This window comes from Trichosurus vulpecula, chromosome 5 (assembly GCF_011100635.1).
Source record: "Trichosurus vulpecula isolate mTriVul1 chromosome 5, mTriVul1.pri, whole genome shotgun sequence".
In the NCBI taxonomy this organism is placed as follows: Eukaryota; Metazoa; Chordata; class Mammalia; order Diprotodontia; family Phalangeridae; genus Trichosurus; species Trichosurus vulpecula.
In genome coordinates this window covers 83,029,052-83,048,122 of record NC_050577.1, presented here as the reverse complement: position 1 = coordinate 83,048,122, position 19,071 = coordinate 83,029,052, and the positions used below count along the sequence as shown (strand labels likewise).

The following is a 19,071-nucleotide window of genomic DNA, read 5'->3' as shown; positions in this document are numbered from 1 at the left end:
TATCAAATCTTCTCTTTCTAGAAGGGGTAGTGCTAATCATGGTAAAACAGTTAATGGAGTTGGGGTGGGGAGTTTAGCTCTACAAAACAAGATTGCAAATTACTTCATCACTCTTTTATATAGGTCATTTTTATTAAACACTTGAAACAATATTTACAAAAAGAGAAAAGGCTGGATGCAAAGAAAATGCAGAGAATATCTGTGTGCTAACAATTATATTTATTTACATCCAAGAAAATCAATAGTAAGACGCAGCCCTAAAAATTGCTACATTTTAACATGCATTTTGGCAAACTTTTAGTTTTAGTTTTTTAGCTGTATTCCTTCAGATTCAGAACTTGATGACATAATCAAAGGTGTATATGCTAGTTAATGGTAGTTATTTAAATTAGTTTGGTAGTTATTTAAATAAATAATTCCAATATCATGAAAGAAAATCGGGAATATCCTAATTTATCACTGATTATCATCTCTTGGGGCTCACAGTGTTCTAGATGCTTAAATTTAATAGTTTGTTCATTAAAACAAAGCCTCTGATGATTTAGTCAAAAAGCATTTATTAAGCACCTACTGTGCACTAGGAACTCTGCTAAATCCTGGGGTACAAATTAAAGTAAAAGAAATCCCCTGTCTTCAAGGACCTTGAAGGAAAACATCGACAAATAAATATCTACAAACAAGCTATGTGTGGGACAAATAGAAAATAAGAAGGTACTAAAATTAGGAGGAATTGGGAATGGCTTCTTGTAGAGGGATTTTAGTTGAGGCTTGAAGGAAATCAGGGAATGCAGGAAAGGGAGATCAAGAAGGGAAGCATTCAGGCATGAGAGACAACCAGAGAAAATATCCTAAACCAACAGATAGGAGTGTCTCATTCAAGGTACAGCAAGGAGGCCAGTGTCACTGGATTAAAGAGTATGTGGTTTAGTGAAAGATGTAAGAAGACTGAAAAGACTGGGGACTAGGGGGAATGTGCATTGTGAAAAGTTTTGAATGCCAGACAATTTTTTATTTGATGTTGGAGGTGATAGGGAGCCATTGGCGTTTATTGAGTAGGCGGGATGACATGGTTAGACCAGCACTGTGTAGGAAGATCACTTCGTTTGTTGAATGGAAGATGGTTTAGAACATCATTAATTAATTAATTAGCTGATCAATTAATTAATTTTTGAGATGTATTTATTTAATTCATCAAATTAAGTGTTGATAAATTAATTTATAATTTAATAAATTAATTAACAAATTGATTGTTACTTACATAAAAGATGGGTGGTAGATAATTTTGTAGCTTTGGATATAAGTTATATTTGGATTGGTTTTGAAATTTCATCTTCATTGATAGTGGTTAGGGCAGCATTTTTAAAAGTTATTGAAGTCCTTTAAGATTCTAGATCTTTTAAAAAATTAATACAAATCAAATATAGTAAATATTCAGATGTTTAAATTATTTTACTGAAGGACTTCAAATGTTTAATTTTATTCTGTATTGTTGAAGATATCAATAAAATATTACACCAAGTTTTGTTTTTGTTTTTATTTTTTGTAGGACTGGGAAACAGAAAATCATGACTGGTATTGTTTTGAATGCCATTTGCCTGGAGAGGTATTGATATGTGACCTGTGTTTTCGTGTTTATCATTCCAAGTGTTTATCTGATGAGTTCAGGCTTAGAGACAGCAGTAGCCACTGGCAATGTCCAGTTTGCAGGGTAAGTACCCCTGAGCTTTAATGTGCTATTTAAAAGGTTGGTTTCATTGATAGTTACATTAAAGTGACCCAGATGGTCTGGCTAGGTTAATGAATAAAATAATAATATGTTGCCTATTAAAATGCTGATAAATGCAAAGATTATAAATGTGGACATTTCTGAATACTGAAATTATTCTAGGGTATTGCCAATGAGGACTTTCGATCACCTTAGATTGTACACTGCCTTCTCTTACTCTAAATATGCTTGCCATTTATCGCAATTCAAGGAATGGATAGGGCCCAAGCAGTATTGTGTCCTCCCAAATTCCATTCCATAAGTATGTGATTCTGAACTTCAAAATCTGTGCCATCTAGGAAAACATACTACTAAGACACATTCCCAAAAGTAAAATGCTTTATTTTAAAGTTTTCATTCTTCCCTTTTTTATCAACATCTATTTATTTTTGTTAGTTCTTGAATTAGCTTATTTTCTTATGTTCTATCTTGAGGGGGTTAGCAGGACAGGAACAATTGATGTTAAGGATTGGAGGGCTTTTTTTAACAGGTGAGTAAAAATAAGGGTATAAGGGTGATATATGATAGCTATATGTTTAAATTTAATATTTAAAGAATGTTTTTGCCTGATACCTGAACTATTCATGGTTACTTAGTATACTAAAACATTTAGCAGCTTGTAGATTACCCAAATTGCTTGTGTAGCATTTCCATATATTTTATTGACTCTACTAGGTAACTCTATATGTTTGTTTATTCTTTTAGTATTTCCTACCTTTGAAATCACAAAGACTTTCTGAAAGAATTGTAGGCCAAATCTGGAACATATGCTCTACTCTTCTTTACCATCTTTGAATCACAATTTTATTGCCACTACGTTATCTTATTGACATTGCCGTGCAGTTTAAATAGTATAACAAAGTAAGTCATGTGGAAAATAAATATTAACAAGGATTTATACTTACAGAATTATTCAAATGCCATCATTTAAGTAGCCTAAGTCCATATATATGTATATATGCTCAGGTTACTTAATCTCCCTGGCCCTGAGTTTTTTTTGGAGGGGGATATATTAGATGACCTCTGAAGTCCCTTCTTGCTCTATCCCTGTTATTGTGAATATGTCTTTCCAACAAAATAACTGTTTCAACCAATGGTATCTATATTCATATGAATTAAACAGTACCAGCATTAAAGCATGTTCACTTTCATACATTTGGTTATACTTCATATATCATTCTCTTCGGGCTATCATTCTGGTATAAACAGGAAAGAAAGTTCCTAAGAGAGTCAAATTAGGGGAAGTCAGGCAAGGGTGTCAATAGTCAAAGTTGCAAAGAAATTAGCAAAGAAAACTGAAAATCCAAAAGATAGTGCAAAGAGCCCTAAGCTTAGAATCAAAAGAACCTGAATTCCAGCTCCGGTTCTAACTCATGCAAGTCACCTCACTCCTAAGCTTCAATTTCCATGTCTTTACATTCTAAATAATCTTTCACTCCCTACCTGTATGGGATTGTTAAGACAAAGATGCTTTTTTATAAACCATAAAGCCCTGTGTAAATGAGTTAATGTTTTTAATGTACAACATTATTTTTGACTAATTTTTAGTGGCAAATAATTTTCAATAAAATATAGTGAATTACAAAGCTTTTAATTCTTGAGTTTTTAAAATTCCATTCAAGATGCTTCATATCCCATATTAACAATTATTTAGAGCTGAAAGAGAATTTGAGGGTCATCAGATCCAACATTTTTAACTTACATATGAGGAAACTGAGACCCAAGAGGTCAAGCAGTTGCATAGGATCATAGCTTTAGAGCTGGAAGGAGACCTTAGAGGCCTTGTCCTACCGATGGGGAACTGAAGCTGTAACAAGTTAAGTGATGAGGCTACACAAATGATAAATAGCACAGAACAGATTCAAACCAAGTCCTTTGACTACTTTTTTCTCTACCATGCTACTGTGTCCATCTGTCCATATCCCCCCTCCTTCCTGTATACTCAGTTATTTCTGAAGACATTTGTTAATAACTTCCATGAAAATTAGTTACTAAATTTTTTCATTCAGTTCCCTGTAAATGCTAACTAGTCTTTTTGTGACTTGAATAATTGTTTTTACTACATAGTTCATCCACTGTCTCATATAGATCTTGTTAAATGGCATAAAGATAGCTAGTTAATTGGATGACATATTAGGATTGTATTATAGAGAGAATTCCTGTTCAGATACAGATTTGGCTGAATGATATCTGAGGTCTCTTCTAAACCTGAGATTTTGTGAAAGTTCCATGTTCTTTCTCTTCTACCTTTTCTTATCTCTTTTTACAGCTTAGAAGCTTTTTAGTATCTTATATACTGAAGTTCTATAATTAACAACAAAAACTTTGAGCTAAATGTTTCTTTTGTAATCCATGTATTACATTTTTTGACAGAGAAACATTTTTTCTTCGGGGCAGCAGGGGAATATTGACATTATAAAATGGAAATATCCACACAAATTTTTATTTTTCTATGAAGAATTATTTTATACATACATACATAACATGCACATAAAAACTTATTTAAACATTGCTTCCTTCTATTGGACCGATGAAGGAAATTATTTCCTTTTTTTAAAAAAATAAGTTTTTATTGATGTCTTCTGTTTTATGTATTATCATAGTTAACCCCTGTATATTTCCCCTTCCAATCAGAGAGCTATCCTTTATAACAAATCACTTTTTTAAAGACCAAAGAAAGAAAAAGAGGGGGGAAATCAGCACAACTGATTAATATACTGAAAAACTCTGAAAATGTGTTCATTGTGTAATATCTGTGGATTTTCCACCTTCAGAAAGGAGTGAGTTGGAAGTGTCCTCTCATATCTCTTCCTTTGAGTCCCACTTGATCTTTATAATTTTGTTATGTTTACTTTTGATTTTTTAGCCTGTGGTTCTTTCCATTTACATTGTTGTAGTTCTGGGTTTATTTCCTCTTGCCTCTGCTTACTTCACTTTGCATCAGTTCATAGAGATCTTTTTGTGCTTCTCTATATTCATCACACTCATTTCTTACAGCACAGTAATATTTCATTACATTCATGTACCGCAGTTTGTTTAGCCATTATCCATTCAGTGGGCACCCTTGTTTCTAGTCCTTTGCTATCACAAAAAAAAGAGCTGCTGTAAATATTTTGGGGTATATGACGACCTTCCTTATTCATGGATATCTTGGTATATAAGCCCAGTAATGGACTCTTTGATTCAAAAGGTATGGACATTGTAGTCACTTTATTTGCATAATTCTGAATTACTTTCCAAAATGATTGTACCATTTCATGACTCCACCAACAATGTACCAGCAATGTTTTAGTATGTCTATCATTTCACAACCTTTGCAACATTGACTTTTGACATTTTTGGTCAAATTGGCAGGGTGTAAAGTGAAACCTTGGAGTTTTTTCAGTGAAGATGAATTAGCTTTTGTGGTGAGGTACTTTTGAATGTTTAATGCAGAAAAAAAAACATTTTGCTTAAGGAAAATAGTAATTAACACTGAAATGTGAACATGCTGAAAGTAAAGTATGCTTGATAAATATTTTAAAGAAACCATGTAACAGCAATTTATCTTGAAGAGATCATGTAACAACAGTTCATTTGCATGTAAAAATTGGCCTTACAATGTTGATAAGATCACCCAGTCAGTCAACAAACACTTATTAAATGCTTACTAGATGCTAGGCACTATATTAAGTGCTGGAGATACAAAGAAAGACAATAACCAGTCCTTGCTCTCAACAAATTCGCAGTCTAATGGAGGAGACAGCATGCAACAACTATATACGAACAAGATATATACAGGATAATTTGAAGATGATCACAGAGGAAAGGTACTAGCTCCCTTCTCTGTCTTAAAAGGGAAAAGGATTCTTGTAGAAAGTGAGATTTTAGCTGGGATTTGAAGCAAGCCAGGAAGCGGATATGAGGAGTAATGGAATTAGAGGCATGAAGGACAGTTCTAAAAGCCAAATAGAAGACTATGTTTGCCCGGGAGATAATAGAGAACAACTGAAGTCTAGTGTATGAGTTTAGGGCAGGGCAGGAAAGAGGGCTGGTGACATGGTCAGAGTTAAATTCATCAGCTAAGTGAAGGTTGTACTGGAGTGGAGAGAGACCTGAGGCAAACAGAGCAACCAGAAGGTTATAGTAATAGACTAGTCATGAGGATTTCTACCAGGGTGGTTGCAGTATTGGAGGAGAATAGATAGCATATACAAGAGATGCTACAAAGTAGAAGGGCAGCTGGGTAGCACCATAGAACATAGAGTGCTGGGCCTGGAATCAGGAAGACTCATCTTTCTGGGTTCAAATCTGGCCATAGACACTTACCGTATGGCCCTGGACAAGTCACTTAACCCTATTTGCCTCAGTTTCATTATCTGTGAAATGAGCAGGGCAAGGAAATGACAATCCACTCCACTTATCTCTGCCAAGAAAACCCCAAATGAGGTCACAAAGAGTTGGACACAACTGAATGACAACAAAAGTGAGGTAGAAAGGGCAACTCTTACCAATTGATTAAGGGCAGGGGTGGGGAATGGCTGTGGGGGACTTGAGAGAGTAAGGAGTCCATAAGGATACCTAGGTTGTGAGCCTGAGTGACTGAAAGGATGGTGGTGCCCTCCACAGTAATTGGAAAATTAAGAGGAGGGGAAAGCTTGGAAAAAGATGATGAATTCAGTTTTAGATGTATTGATTGCAGGACATCCAGTTCAAGATATGTAAGAGATAGTTGGAGATGTGAAACTGTAGGTTAGGAGAGAGGTTAGGGTTGGATATATGTCTAAGAATCATCTACATATAAGTAATAGTTGAATCCATGGGAGCTGATGATATTACCACATAACTGAGGGAGAAGAGAAGGAGGCCCAAGGCAGAGTCTTGGGGAGGGGATGCCCATGGTTAGTGGGAATGACCTGTATAAAGATCTAGCAAAGGAGACTGAGGAGTGGTCAGACAAGTAAGATAACTTGGAGGGAGCAGAGTAACAAAAACCTAAAGAAAAGAATCAAGATGAATAGTGTCAAAGGCTACAGAGAGGTCTTGAAAGATAAGGATTGAGAAAAGGCCATTCAATTTGACAATTAAGAAATTATTGGTGATTTTAGGGAGAGCAGTTGAATCATGAGGAAGGTCAAGGGTTAAAAAAGTGGGTGGGGGGGAAAGGAAGTGGAAAGTTTTTGTCCCCAATTTGTCAGTTGTGTGAATACATTCAGTCCAAGCACCTTTGTCTTGCACACCCAACTCCCTCAGATGTTTTAAAATATAATGCCATATAACCTATGTCAAATTGCTTACCCTTTAGGGAGGGGTAAAGGAGGGAGAAAATTTGGAATTCAAAATTTTATTAAAAATGAATGTTAAAAAAGTGTATGAATATTTTAAATGCATATTATAGAATGACCTTATATATGTATGCAATAGGTCTATGACTATTATTCAGTACCTTCAAGGGGGAAAAAAAAGATTCTTTAACACCCCCCCTAAAAAAAAAGAGCAAGTCAAAAATATGAATACATATGCCAATAATTGTTTTAAAAATAATTTAAAATCAGTTTTTATGATAATTTATTGTATCACAACTCGGGAAAGTATCTCTTTTTGACATTCTACTTTAAAATATCTACTTTTGTGGATTTCTTTTTTGGCCTTCATTTTATAAACTCCCTGAATTTCTATGTAATGTAGTTTGTGAATGCTTAATTGGCATTTTGTTTTAAAACAGAAAAAGCCATGTGGCAAATATTTGGGAAATGTCTACTTTCATGTGGAATGTAACATTCAATCTTTGTTCATTTTCTTAAAACTATTGTAGTCTATGTTAAATAGTTGGTTTTTTTTTCCTTGTTTTAATTTTGGAAAGGAGATTGTTTATATCATGCAACATCTCAGTAAACACTTAGAAACAAAAAGATAACATCACTTTTAAAATTATGTGGTTATATTAAAAAATTTTTTTTAAAAATTTAATTATGTGGTTACAGATGGAAGGCAGTTTAGAATTTGTCTTGCAAAGCTCTCAAACAATAAGTTTCTTAAATGCACATAAAGCTCACAAGTATACTGAATTTTCTAGCTGAGACCTACTTGTTTAAATATTTTGGGGCAGCAAGGTTGCTGCCTTTTTTCTTCCATCCTCTTAATATTTATGTGTACTCTTAGGTGGATGAATTTTGGTTTTTTAACTTTAAGGAAATTTCAACTAATTTCTTAATTTTTCCATTTAAATACAGACTCAGAATTAGGGATTTAAGGTTCTTTTAAAATAACTTTACCTAAATCACTTTGGAAAATTTGGGGGTATGGATTGTATAACCCACAATAATTTGTAAGTCTTTTCTTCTGAAACTAGTTCCCGTAGGTAAAACGTAGCCCAAGTGAAATCCATACAAGTAATTGTAGCTTGGTTTTACCACCGTTTATTAATACTATAAAATTGCAACGCTATACTCTTCACTGTGATCTAAGAACTTCAGATCACTATATTAGATCACTATTATATTAGACCAGTGAAAAATACCTTTAAAATGTAAGGGGTAACTTGAGTTACATTAAATAATAATTTATCTAAACAATTGAACACACAAGAATCACTACTCCCAATGTACTTTTTTTTCCAATATACTTTTAAGAACTAAGAAATATTCTGTCCCAGTGTAGTATTTTTTCATTATTAAGAATTAGCTTAGCCCAGAAATAAACTACAGTGGAACAACAGACCACAGGACAGGAAGTGATGAAAAATTTTGTAGAAATTGAAACGAGAGGAAAATTTTTAATAATTTAAAATCTGAATTCCATAGACTTTTTAAAAGTTTTGGTTCTGTACCTAATCCCAAAAGCATAACCTCATTTAGCATTTTGACTTCTCTGACTACTATCCTAGTGTATTATTATGTGGTTACTGGATCTTTACTGGGATCCAACTGCACCTGGACCTTCCTTTAAGAGTGTCCCATAAAGAAACTGCTGCAGCATTTTTTAAAGTGGCCACACTAGCAGTTTGTGTTCATTTCTGTGAAATCTTAACTCAACAAAAGGATGGAGTGTTCGTGAGAAACTTGATTCTTAGGAAAATAAACAAAAATAACAAGAACATGAATGGTATATTTATGAAATTAAAATATTGTGTTCATTTTTAATCATTTTCTACTCATGAGTTTGTTCCATACTTTGTCATTGCAGTATAATCATTTTTCACATAAGTAACTGACAATCTTAAATGGTTTATAGGTTATATACAATGTTAGCCACAGACTAAGTCAGTTCTTAGCCCTCTGTCTAATGTTTAATCTAGTGAGGCCTTCAGGACAGCATCTGTAGGGTCAAACATCTAGAACTAGAATCCACTAGAATGAAGTCTACCACTTGATGTTATAAATGAGGAAACATGCCTAGTGAGGTAACTAACTCCAGTGTTACACAGGTAGTAAATATCAGCATCAGAATGAATTCTCTCACATCAAAGCCAGTGCTTTTTCTACTCTACCACACTATCTTCCACATTTCCACATCAGCAGAGGTCTAAGTAAGTGTAAGTGAATTATCTGCCTTACTGTTTCCCAGACATCATTTTGATCGTTCTTAAAATTCCTTTAATGTTCACACTTTTATCTTGCAACCAGAAATGGAAAAAATGTAGCACTTAAATGTTCTCAGTTTTTGGATCCTTTAATAATACCGTTTTCTGTCTCTAATCTTTTCAGTTAAAAAGAGTGGTATACAGGATTACAAGAACCGGACCAAATATTAGATTTTAAGATAAAATGGAAAAGTCTTGATTAAGAAAAAAATCACTTACATAATCTTAGTAATAAACTTTGTTAATGTAGCAATGAAGGAGAAAACTTCATTTTGCCATCTTCATTGTCCAGTATACACCATAAGATTTTCATAGTAATTAAAATAGCATGTATATCAACAGAGTTCTTTTTCTTAAGTGTGTAATCACATGAGGTTTTATTGCCATTTACTTATCATAATAGCATTACTTGGAGTCAAAGAGATGGAAAATACTACTGATACCAGTCTTACTTATTTTTATTAATTCTGAGATACAATGCTGAAAACCACATTTTTGTCTTCATAAAACTGTCTAATCACCAAAGTAAAAGAAAAATGTTTTTATAATTTTCATCAGATAATATAAAGGAAGAAAATAATTTAATGTAAAAGTGATTTTAGTGTGTGCTAATGTATTTTTTACCATGACTGCATCAGAGACCTATTTTTCTCTCTTTTGTTATAATTTAATTTTTATTTTTAAGTAGGAGAAATTAAGAAGAAAATAATTATAAGTAAGCTCATGCATCAGGATGGTTGAAGTTAAACCTAGAAAATAAAAGGTTACTTATGTTCAACGAAATAATTTATGAAACATAAGTGTAATGCATGTTTGTTGTTCAGTTGTTTCAATCCGGTGTCTGTCTCTTCCTGACCCCATTTGGGGTTTTCTTAGCAAAGATGCTGGAGTGCTTTGCCATTTCCTTCTCCAGCTCATTTTGCAAATGAGTAAACTAAGGCAAACAGAGTTAAACGACTTGCCCAGCTTCACACAGATAGTAAGTATCTGAGGCCAGGTTTGAACTGAGGAAGATTAGTCTTTCTGACTTCAGGCCTGGCACTCTGTGCACTATAGCGCCATCTGACTGCCCATAAAATGCACATACATTTAGCCTTAGTTGTCTGAACAGTACAAACTATGTAAATATATCAAATCATAGAAGAAAACTCCTACGTATACCTATGTCTTTACCTCACTTAAGCAAAGACCCGCTGGAAAATGTCATCTACTAAGACCTGAAAAGAAAGATTATTAATATCATTTCAGACAAGAAACCCCTTCTGCATTTTGCTTTTGTAAGTTTTTTGTCTATTAAAGCTGAATTCTTTATTGTGTGGGGAAATAGAGTTCTAAGGGCACTTAACCACTTACACTAACTTCAATCATAATTTTTAGGATATTTACAGAAGGCAACTGACTTTTACCATAGCCTTTCAACTAGAGTGTAGGCTCTATGTTTAGATTTCCCTGCAAGAAATTTAAGTTGGACTTCGTAGGATGAGTTATCAAATTCTTAAAGTGTTACATGAGGATGATGTTCTAGTAGATTGGGGTCAGGAGAAGGGAGGGTAGCAGTTAAAGCAGTCTGTTCAGAAACTGAAACCATTTTAATTCCGGTGGAGAATTTATTTCCTTTGAGGCCACGTATTCACTCTTACTCAAATCTTATTACTTCCATCTTCCATAGTTTCCAGATCTAAGTCATCCTCTTGAACTGGACTTGGATGAAAATAGCCTTGTCTAGCATCCTTTCTATAAGCAAATTAAAACATAATTGCGAAGTCATTCAAAGTCAAGTTTTCATTGGGTATTATTTAATTTTTTGAAAGGCATGTCCCTAGCTTGCATGATATAAATATTACTCTTATTTTATGGGTTTTCTAAGGAAGTAAATCTCAGAATTATCACATTTAAAATGTCTGTCTCTGTAATGCTGAATTTGTAAGTCATTTAAATTGTTTTAAAGGGATACAGATGAGAATTAAAACATTGTGATCATATAGCACAGGGCTTTGGTACTTCTAGATTTTGGTTTTCATTGTAAGTGGAAATAAAAATTGAAAAAACCTTTATTTAAGCTATGTAATTATATGAAAAAAATTTTTACAAGGTACCTAATATTAAAGTTTAAAATAGTGGTTTTCTGTAAAGTTTCAAGTGTTTTAGTATGGTTTCTTTAGTTTCAAACAAAATAAAGTTGAAATATACTTCAGTAATTGATTCTACTACATATATTACATATTGTATATACTCTTCTATGATTATTGACCTCAGGAAAATTTAGGTTGCACTATTTTCTAGGTCTGACTTTGAAACAAAACAAAAAAAGACTTACTACAGTCTCATAGAGAGAAACATTCTATGTGTTTATGTTTGGCGGATGGAACAGAAAAAAAAGTCCCTATCTGCTCGTGAGTTCATGTTTGGGAGACAGGATATGTATAGCAACATAGTGGCCTAGCCATTCCTGAAATTGCAGTCACAGCGCCCTTATTCTCCCAGAACTCTGCAGAGTTCCCTGAAGCTTGAGTTGTTCGAATTGAGTACAAGTTCGGGTCAAGCAAAGAATCCAGAAGGTAGAGGTTTATTCAGAACTAGTTCAGAAAGGGAAATAATTGAGCTCTCCCTATGATGAGAATGGTTGAACAGAGTGTGTGGCCAGAATCCTTATGTAAGTTCCTTTGTATTATTTTGTTCACAGAACCTTAAAAAGCAAAGTGTATTTTTACCTTGACTGATACGTAACCTTCTAAAAAGGATCTGAATCTCAAAGCCAGAGGCCACACAGATTACATGTGGTTTGTTTTAAATTAATCTTGTATAAAATTGCCTTAGTAAGTGCTGCCATATGTTTGTATATGATTTATGATGTAACAATATTTGGATCATTGTAGTAAGTTAAAGTGATTGATTCCGAATTTTCAGGTATTGAAGTAATAGTGAGTTCCTGTTCCTAAGAATAGTCAGGAAGAATCAACTTCAAATTTGACTTCAAACATGTCCTGGCTGTGTGACTCTGGACAAGTCACTTCACCTCTGCCTCAGTTACCTTATCTGTAAAGTCTGGATGACAATGTTAGCACCTGCTTCCTTAAGTTGTAGTGAGGATCAAATGAGATAATAATGCTGAAAACACTAGAAAGCTTGGGGAAGAGTGGGGCAGGCTTTGAACACCAAAGGTGGAGGGGCACTGAAATTCATTGAGTAGGGCAGTTAAGCAGATGCTCCAATTTGTGCTTGAGGCAGATTACTTTGACAGCTAGTGGAGGTGGAGTTGAGTTGGGGAGAGACATGAGGCAGGGAGATCAATCAACCAGGAGGATTCTGAATTCTCCAATGAGAGATGTTTGTCCTTTTTTCCCTTTTAGTAATAGTCCAGGAATCAGGTTATGAGAGCTTGCACCAGGGTGGTGGCAATGCCAGAGAAAAGAAGGGGCAAGGCAGAATCCACAGTATTTGTTAGCAGATTATAGAATATGGGGAGGAGTTGAGGAGGATAGTAGGTTGTGAGCCTAGATAGATAACTAGGAGGATTGTACTTCCCTCAATATGTATAGGACAATTGGGAAGAGGGGAGGGTTTGTGAGGGAAGATAATTATTACAGTCTTGGGCATGTCTAAGTATGCAGTGTCTATTGGCAGTTGGAAGTGCAAGACTGGAAGTCAGTAGAGAAATTAGGGCTGGATAAGTAGATTGGAGAATCATTAGCTTAGAGGTGGTAATTGAATTCATGGGAGCTGATGAGATCACCAAGTATCTAGGGAGACAGTTCCCTGTGGTGCAACCACAATTAGCAAACCTGAATGAAGACTCAGTAAAGGAGACAGAAGGAGCAATCAGATAGACAGGAGGAGAACCTAGAGGGAGTAGTGTCACAAAAACCACAAGAGAAGAGAATATCAAGAAGAAGATAATCAGTAGTGTCAGGGGCTGCAGAGAAGGCAAAGATGAACATTGAGAAAAGACCATTAGATTTAGCAATTAAGAGAAGAGTGTAGTTAGTGCAAGGGTGGTGGCCTGGGAAAGAATTTGGGGATTGAGTGATTGAAGGTGATGGTGTGGACAAAGAACAACCAAACATGCACTTATTGAGTGCCTACCATGTGTCAGACAGTGTGGTAGGCACTGGAATAAGTGATGTCTTTTAGACTTTGCTGAAATAAGGATGGAAATTTGTGCTTTTGTTTAAAGTAGAAATATGTTGACAAATAAAGGATAGGATTCTGAATTCTCCAATGGGAGATATTTGTCTTTTTTTTCCCTTTTAGTAAAAATGACTTCTGTAGCAAATGAAAAAATGGTATTTAAGGCCACAATAATAAAAGTTGAAATTTATAGTGAATATAGTTACAAAATTCATTTGGTGAATTTATGTGCAGGATTTTTCTTTTTTCTTAATTTGCATATATCATAAATGACAAAGATTTGGGTTTAATGATAAAGATAAAGGATATTAATAGATAATACCAACTAAATTAATTCACAGACTTAATATTATTCCAAACAGATTACTAAGAAATCATATAAAACTAGGCAAAATATTAACAAGAGTCATTTCGAGGCACAAAATGTCTATAATCTTTAGGGAAATTATGAAAAAAAAATAGAAATGAGCAGGGCTTATCGTTACTGATTCTCAAACTATATTACAAACCAACAGTCATCAAAACTATTTGGTGCTGGTTTTAAAATAGAAAAGTAGATCAGTGAGATGGACTAGATAAGGAAGACTCAAGAGTCAGATGAACACTATAACCTAATATTTGATTAAAAAAAAACCCAGAATATAAACACTGGGAGAAAGATTCTCCCTATTCAACAACAACAACAACTTCTAGGAAAACTAGAAGACTGTTTGGCAGAAAATAAGATTGAAAACCATGTATGCCACAATAAACTTCCAAGAGGATAATAAGCAATCCCACCTTAAAGGATACATCATTTTAAAAAATAAGAATAAAGAAGCAGGACCCTTTCAGGACTATGCGACAGGAAGGGCAGTGAATGGGAATAGCTAAAGGGATTTAGACACTATAGACAAAATACATGTTTTTATTTCTATTAAAAAACTTTGCTCATAAAATGCAGTCAGAATAAGAAGAGAAACATTAATGTGAAAAACAGTCTGCATCATGTGTCTCTGGTAAAACTCCAATATCTACAATAAATAAGAAATTGACAAATAAGGCTGAACCATTCTCCAATAGATAAGCATTCAAAGGATGCAAACAGTTTTCTGAAAGAAAAAAAGCTAATTCAAACTATCAACATGTTGAAGAGAATGCACGAAATCACTAATGAGAAATACAAATTAAAATAACAAGGGGTTGTCCCATACTCATCAAACTGCCAAAGATGATGAAAGAACTACACCATGTTGAATGGATTGTAGAAAAATAGGAAACTATCTTCCACTGTCAGTGGAACTGTAAAATGGTCCAACTGTTGTAGATAATAATTAGGAATTATGCAAGAAATGTCACTAAACTGGCCCTTTTGTTTTTTTCATTACTATCATTTTTTTTTACAGCAGTCATTCTTTATTATACTCTGTCACTCCCCTCCTTCTCTCTTGAATCCTTCTTAAACAAAGCACAGTGACCACATCTGACAGCATATGCAAGATCCAGCAATCCCCTAGGTGGTCAAAGTCAGAAAAGTCCCATATGTGCTTAACTATTCATAATAGCACTTTTTGTAATATCAAAAAGCTGAAAAGAGTAGGTGTTCATTAGTTAGGGAATAGCCAAATTGTATATAAGCGTAATTAAATTTACTTTAATGGTATATACTATACTGGAGGAAATGACAAAAATAAGGGATTCAGAGAAATATGTAAAGACTTATATGAACTAATAAAGAATAACAAAAAAGCAGAGCCTGGAGAACAATTTGCAATTTACTGCAATAATATAAACTAAAACAACACTAAAAAGTATTTGTTGAATAGTTTTTTTTTCTTTCTGACTTTATAAAGAGGAAAGTATTTCACTTTAAAATTGCTAAAGAATAAAAAAATAAAATTGCTGAAGAATTAGAATTTTTAAAATAAATATAAATATCTTTATGAAAATAGTTGCTATGGGCAACAGTTTTCATTAGCTCTTTTTCTTTATTATATGGGAAGTCTATTGTGGAGTGGCATATTGCAGAATGAGTCATAAAAAAATAAAAAATACCAATAAAACGTTATACCTTGAGTGTTTGCTAAAAGGCTTTTTATACGTCGTATTTTTAATTAGCTGAACAATTCGACATTTGTGGTTCTGTCACTTTCACATGAAATCTTGCAAATACTCTTTTAAGAATATTACAGGAACATCTAGGTGGCACAGTGGATAGAGCACCAGCCCTGGAGTCAGAAGGACTTGAGTTCAAATTTGACCTCAGTCACTTGACATCATTTATTAGCTGTGTGTCCCTGGTCAAGTCACTTAACCCTGATTGCCTTGCCAAAAAAAAAAAAAGAATATTATAACTGTACATACTCTGTTATAAATAAATATGTTTCTTTAAAGTCCTTATTAAAATGAAGTAAACATTTTACTTTTAGCCTGATTGTTGCCTTTTGAGTAAGATTTTTTAATTATGCAAGAATATTGCATTTTTAAATGAGTATTGCAAAGTTTTTGTATTAGTAAACATATATATGTATATAAAAGAGCAGGTTTGTAATTAAATACCTTTGGTTGTTGTTAAACAGAGTATTAAGAAAAAAAATACAAGCAAGCAGGAGATGAGCACATACCTGAGATTCATTGTCTCCCGAATGAAGGAGCGGGTGAGTCATACTGGGGAATCTCTCATTCCTCCCTTCTCTTCCTTCCGCTCTACCCCTCCCCCCAATTTTTTTTCTTAAGTTAACTTTGAGGAAATTTACAAATTCAATTGCAACTAGTGTTCTACAAAGCAGTATAAAAATGTGAAAATCAATGCTTTATTACATTGCTTCTTGCACTAAATAGTTGTTCTTAGGCTTTTAGCTGTCTTTTTAATTGTTTTCATTTTTGAGTCTGTCATCTTTTATCATGTACTTTAGATTTGAAACAAGACTTGCTTTAAGTTCTATAAATGGGTATTATTGTTTTTTTTTAATCAGCAATTGGCATTTAGAACTAAGTGGAATTTTCTAGGATCATTAAAACAACTATTCTTACTATTAAAATCAAGAATTCCACTTATAAAGCACTCAGTATAGTATGTATACATTCTTCAGTTATATTTTAAAATTTTTTAATAAAATTTCTTCATAGACCTAAAATATTTTGAGTTACACATATTGATGATTTTCATGTTTTACTTTAGCCCCCATATTGAAGTTTCTCTAACAATTCTTATAGGCTATAGATCTAAACAAAAAGGGGAAGGACAATAAGCACCCAATGTACAGAAGATTGGTACATTCAGCTGTTGATGTTCCTACAATACAAGAGGTAAAATCATATTCCAACTCCCACCCCACCCAATAGATCTGCTCACAATGCTTTTGAAATTGAAGAGTTAAAAAAAAAAAAGAAACTGAAGAGTTAGCCAGCCAGTAAGAGTTGTGGTTTTGGTGTCCTTTTTATTTTTAATTGCATGCTTATCAGACACAAAACCATAAGGAGCAATTAGCACACTGTTATGACAGAATCAGCATCTAAAAAAGACATAAGCTAGAACATTGGGCCAAGTCTAACAAAATGAAATATAATAGGGACAAACATAGTTTTATTTACATAGGAGGGTTAAAAAAAACCCACTTCACAAGAACAAGATGGGGTAATTGTGGTAAAATTGCAAGAAAGCTAATGCATTCTTTTTTTTTTTTTTGTACTCCAAAAGATATTTTTATTTACTTTATACTTGACAGTGAGCCCAGGTCTGCTGAAACAGAAGCAGTTTCTTTTTCTAAAAGTCAAGGAATCTGTTTCAAGTTCTTGAGTAGTCCAGAAATCTAACACTCAAATTATTTAAGTGTCAAATCCAGGTTTTTTGGTGGCCTGGGTCCACATGGACCTTTCTGGTTATCTAAATGCTTATAAAGTTCTTCATTAATATAGTGTAGACTTCTAAAACTTGGCATGTGCCCCAACACCATGGGATAAAGACCAAGTCAGCAACCTGGAAAGGACCCTCATCTGGCTAATTCTTACAATACCTTTGGTAAATATCCTTTCTCCATGCTAACTAAATTAAACTTTATTTTTAACCAAGCTAATGCATTCTTAAGCTGCATCAAGAGAATGTCCAAGACTCAGGAGGCAATATCCAAGTATGTTTTGCCCTTATTAGACCATATCTGTTATACTTTGTTTAGCTATAGGTACCATATTTTAGGAAAAATATTGATAGGAAAGGAGAGCATCTAGGGAAAAGAAGGCAACAAAGACGAGTCAGAACTTTGAAAGCAAACCATCTAAAAATGAGTTTAAGGCCTGGGAAAAAGGACTTGATAGCTGCACTTAAGTGCTTAAGGGTTTGTCATGAGAAAGAGGATTTTATTTGTTCTGCCTGACCCCAGAGAACAAAACTAGGAGTAATATGTACAGTTACCAAGAATAGATTTAGAAACTTTCTTACACTTTTACCTCCTTAGTCATGAAAAAGGCTATCTCAAGGAGGAATAAGTTACCCCTTCACTAGAGGCCTTCAAGCACAGGCTGGGTTTTGTCAAAGGGATTCCTGTTCATATACCAAAATGACTAGAGGAGTCTCCAGAGTCCTGTCCTACCCTGGGACTCTGGGATTAAAGAACCCCTCGGTTTTTAACACCATGCATTCTGAAAGGTTAGGCCAACAAAGTGATAGATAGGGAAGCTCCTACCTCTTTAGAAAGGCTTCAACTCTTGTCTTTATATCATCCAAGAAACTGCCTAGATAAGTTTGAAAAGGGTCATCATTAGAGGGTTACTCACCAAGGGATCCATTTATTGGTCATAGTCAGTTCCTGAAGGTAGGAAGTGGAAAAAAAGAAAAGGGAAAAAGAAAAAAATAAATAAATTTAAAAGGTGGGAAATGGTGATTCATTAGAGGTGGAAAAAAATTCATAAATAAAAGAATATCTTTCAAAGTATTAAAGACAATTTTAAAATAATGATCAGAAGTTAGTCATTTTCATAATTTATCTATTAAGGTTTTAGTGGCCTTGGATCTTTGTATTGAACTGTCTGCCTCCCCCGTCACCTCCTTAGGAAGTAAGGAGGTGACGGTAGATGAAATGAAACATTTTTACCAGAAGATAAACTCCCTTGTACTTTGCACATAATTGACACCTAATTGATATGTGTTGAATCAAATTTCTCTTTTGGTCTGAGATATAACCCACTGTTGTGGCCCTAAAATGTTAATGCTTAATTATGCAACTTCCCAGCATGACAACCCAAAGAAAATTAACCATTGTTTCCAGTTAAGATCAGTGTTATTGAAAGACCTGTTCTTCATGTGTCACTTTGAAATTTTTAGATATAACTATTAGTCAAAAAAACTTGTAGATACTATAAAAAGCAGTGCTAAACCCCTCAGACTCTTCTGAATCCAGGAAGCAGCTAGGAAATATTAATAATTTGCAGTTCAAAGAGATTTACTTCAGGAAAAGAAACTGAAGTGAATTGTGAATTCCCTTGATTTGATTTCCTCATCCTGGCCCATATCAGGGAATTGGGGCTTCTGCCTCCACACTAAATAACCTTATCATAGCCTCGGCCCTAGGAAGCAAGTGTGATGGAAAAATTGCCAGATTGTCGGTCAGAAGATCTAAATTCTTGTTCCCTGTCTACCAGT

General features: G+C 34.0%; 1 protein-coding gene across 4 annotated transcripts in view; it reads left to right on the top strand.

Moving 5' to 3' along the window:
• Positions 1-19,071, top strand: part of ZMYND11 (zinc finger MYND-type containing 11) — a 154,016-nt gene that overhangs the window by 106,169 nt on the left and 28,776 nt on the right. For all 4 annotated transcript variants that reach the window (XR_005010530.1, XM_036762064.1, XM_036762065.1 and 1 more), the window contains 3 exons: positions 1,547-1,708; positions 16,013-16,090; positions 16,650-16,742. Coding sequence is in view for 3 of the 4 variants with exons in the window: in XM_036762064.1 (XP_036617959.1) it covers positions 1,547-1,708; positions 16,013-16,090; positions 16,650-16,742 (333 nt within the window). In the remaining variant the exon portion in view is untranslated. The remainder of the gene's footprint in view (positions 1-1,546; positions 1,709-16,012; positions 16,091-16,649; positions 16,743-19,071) is intronic.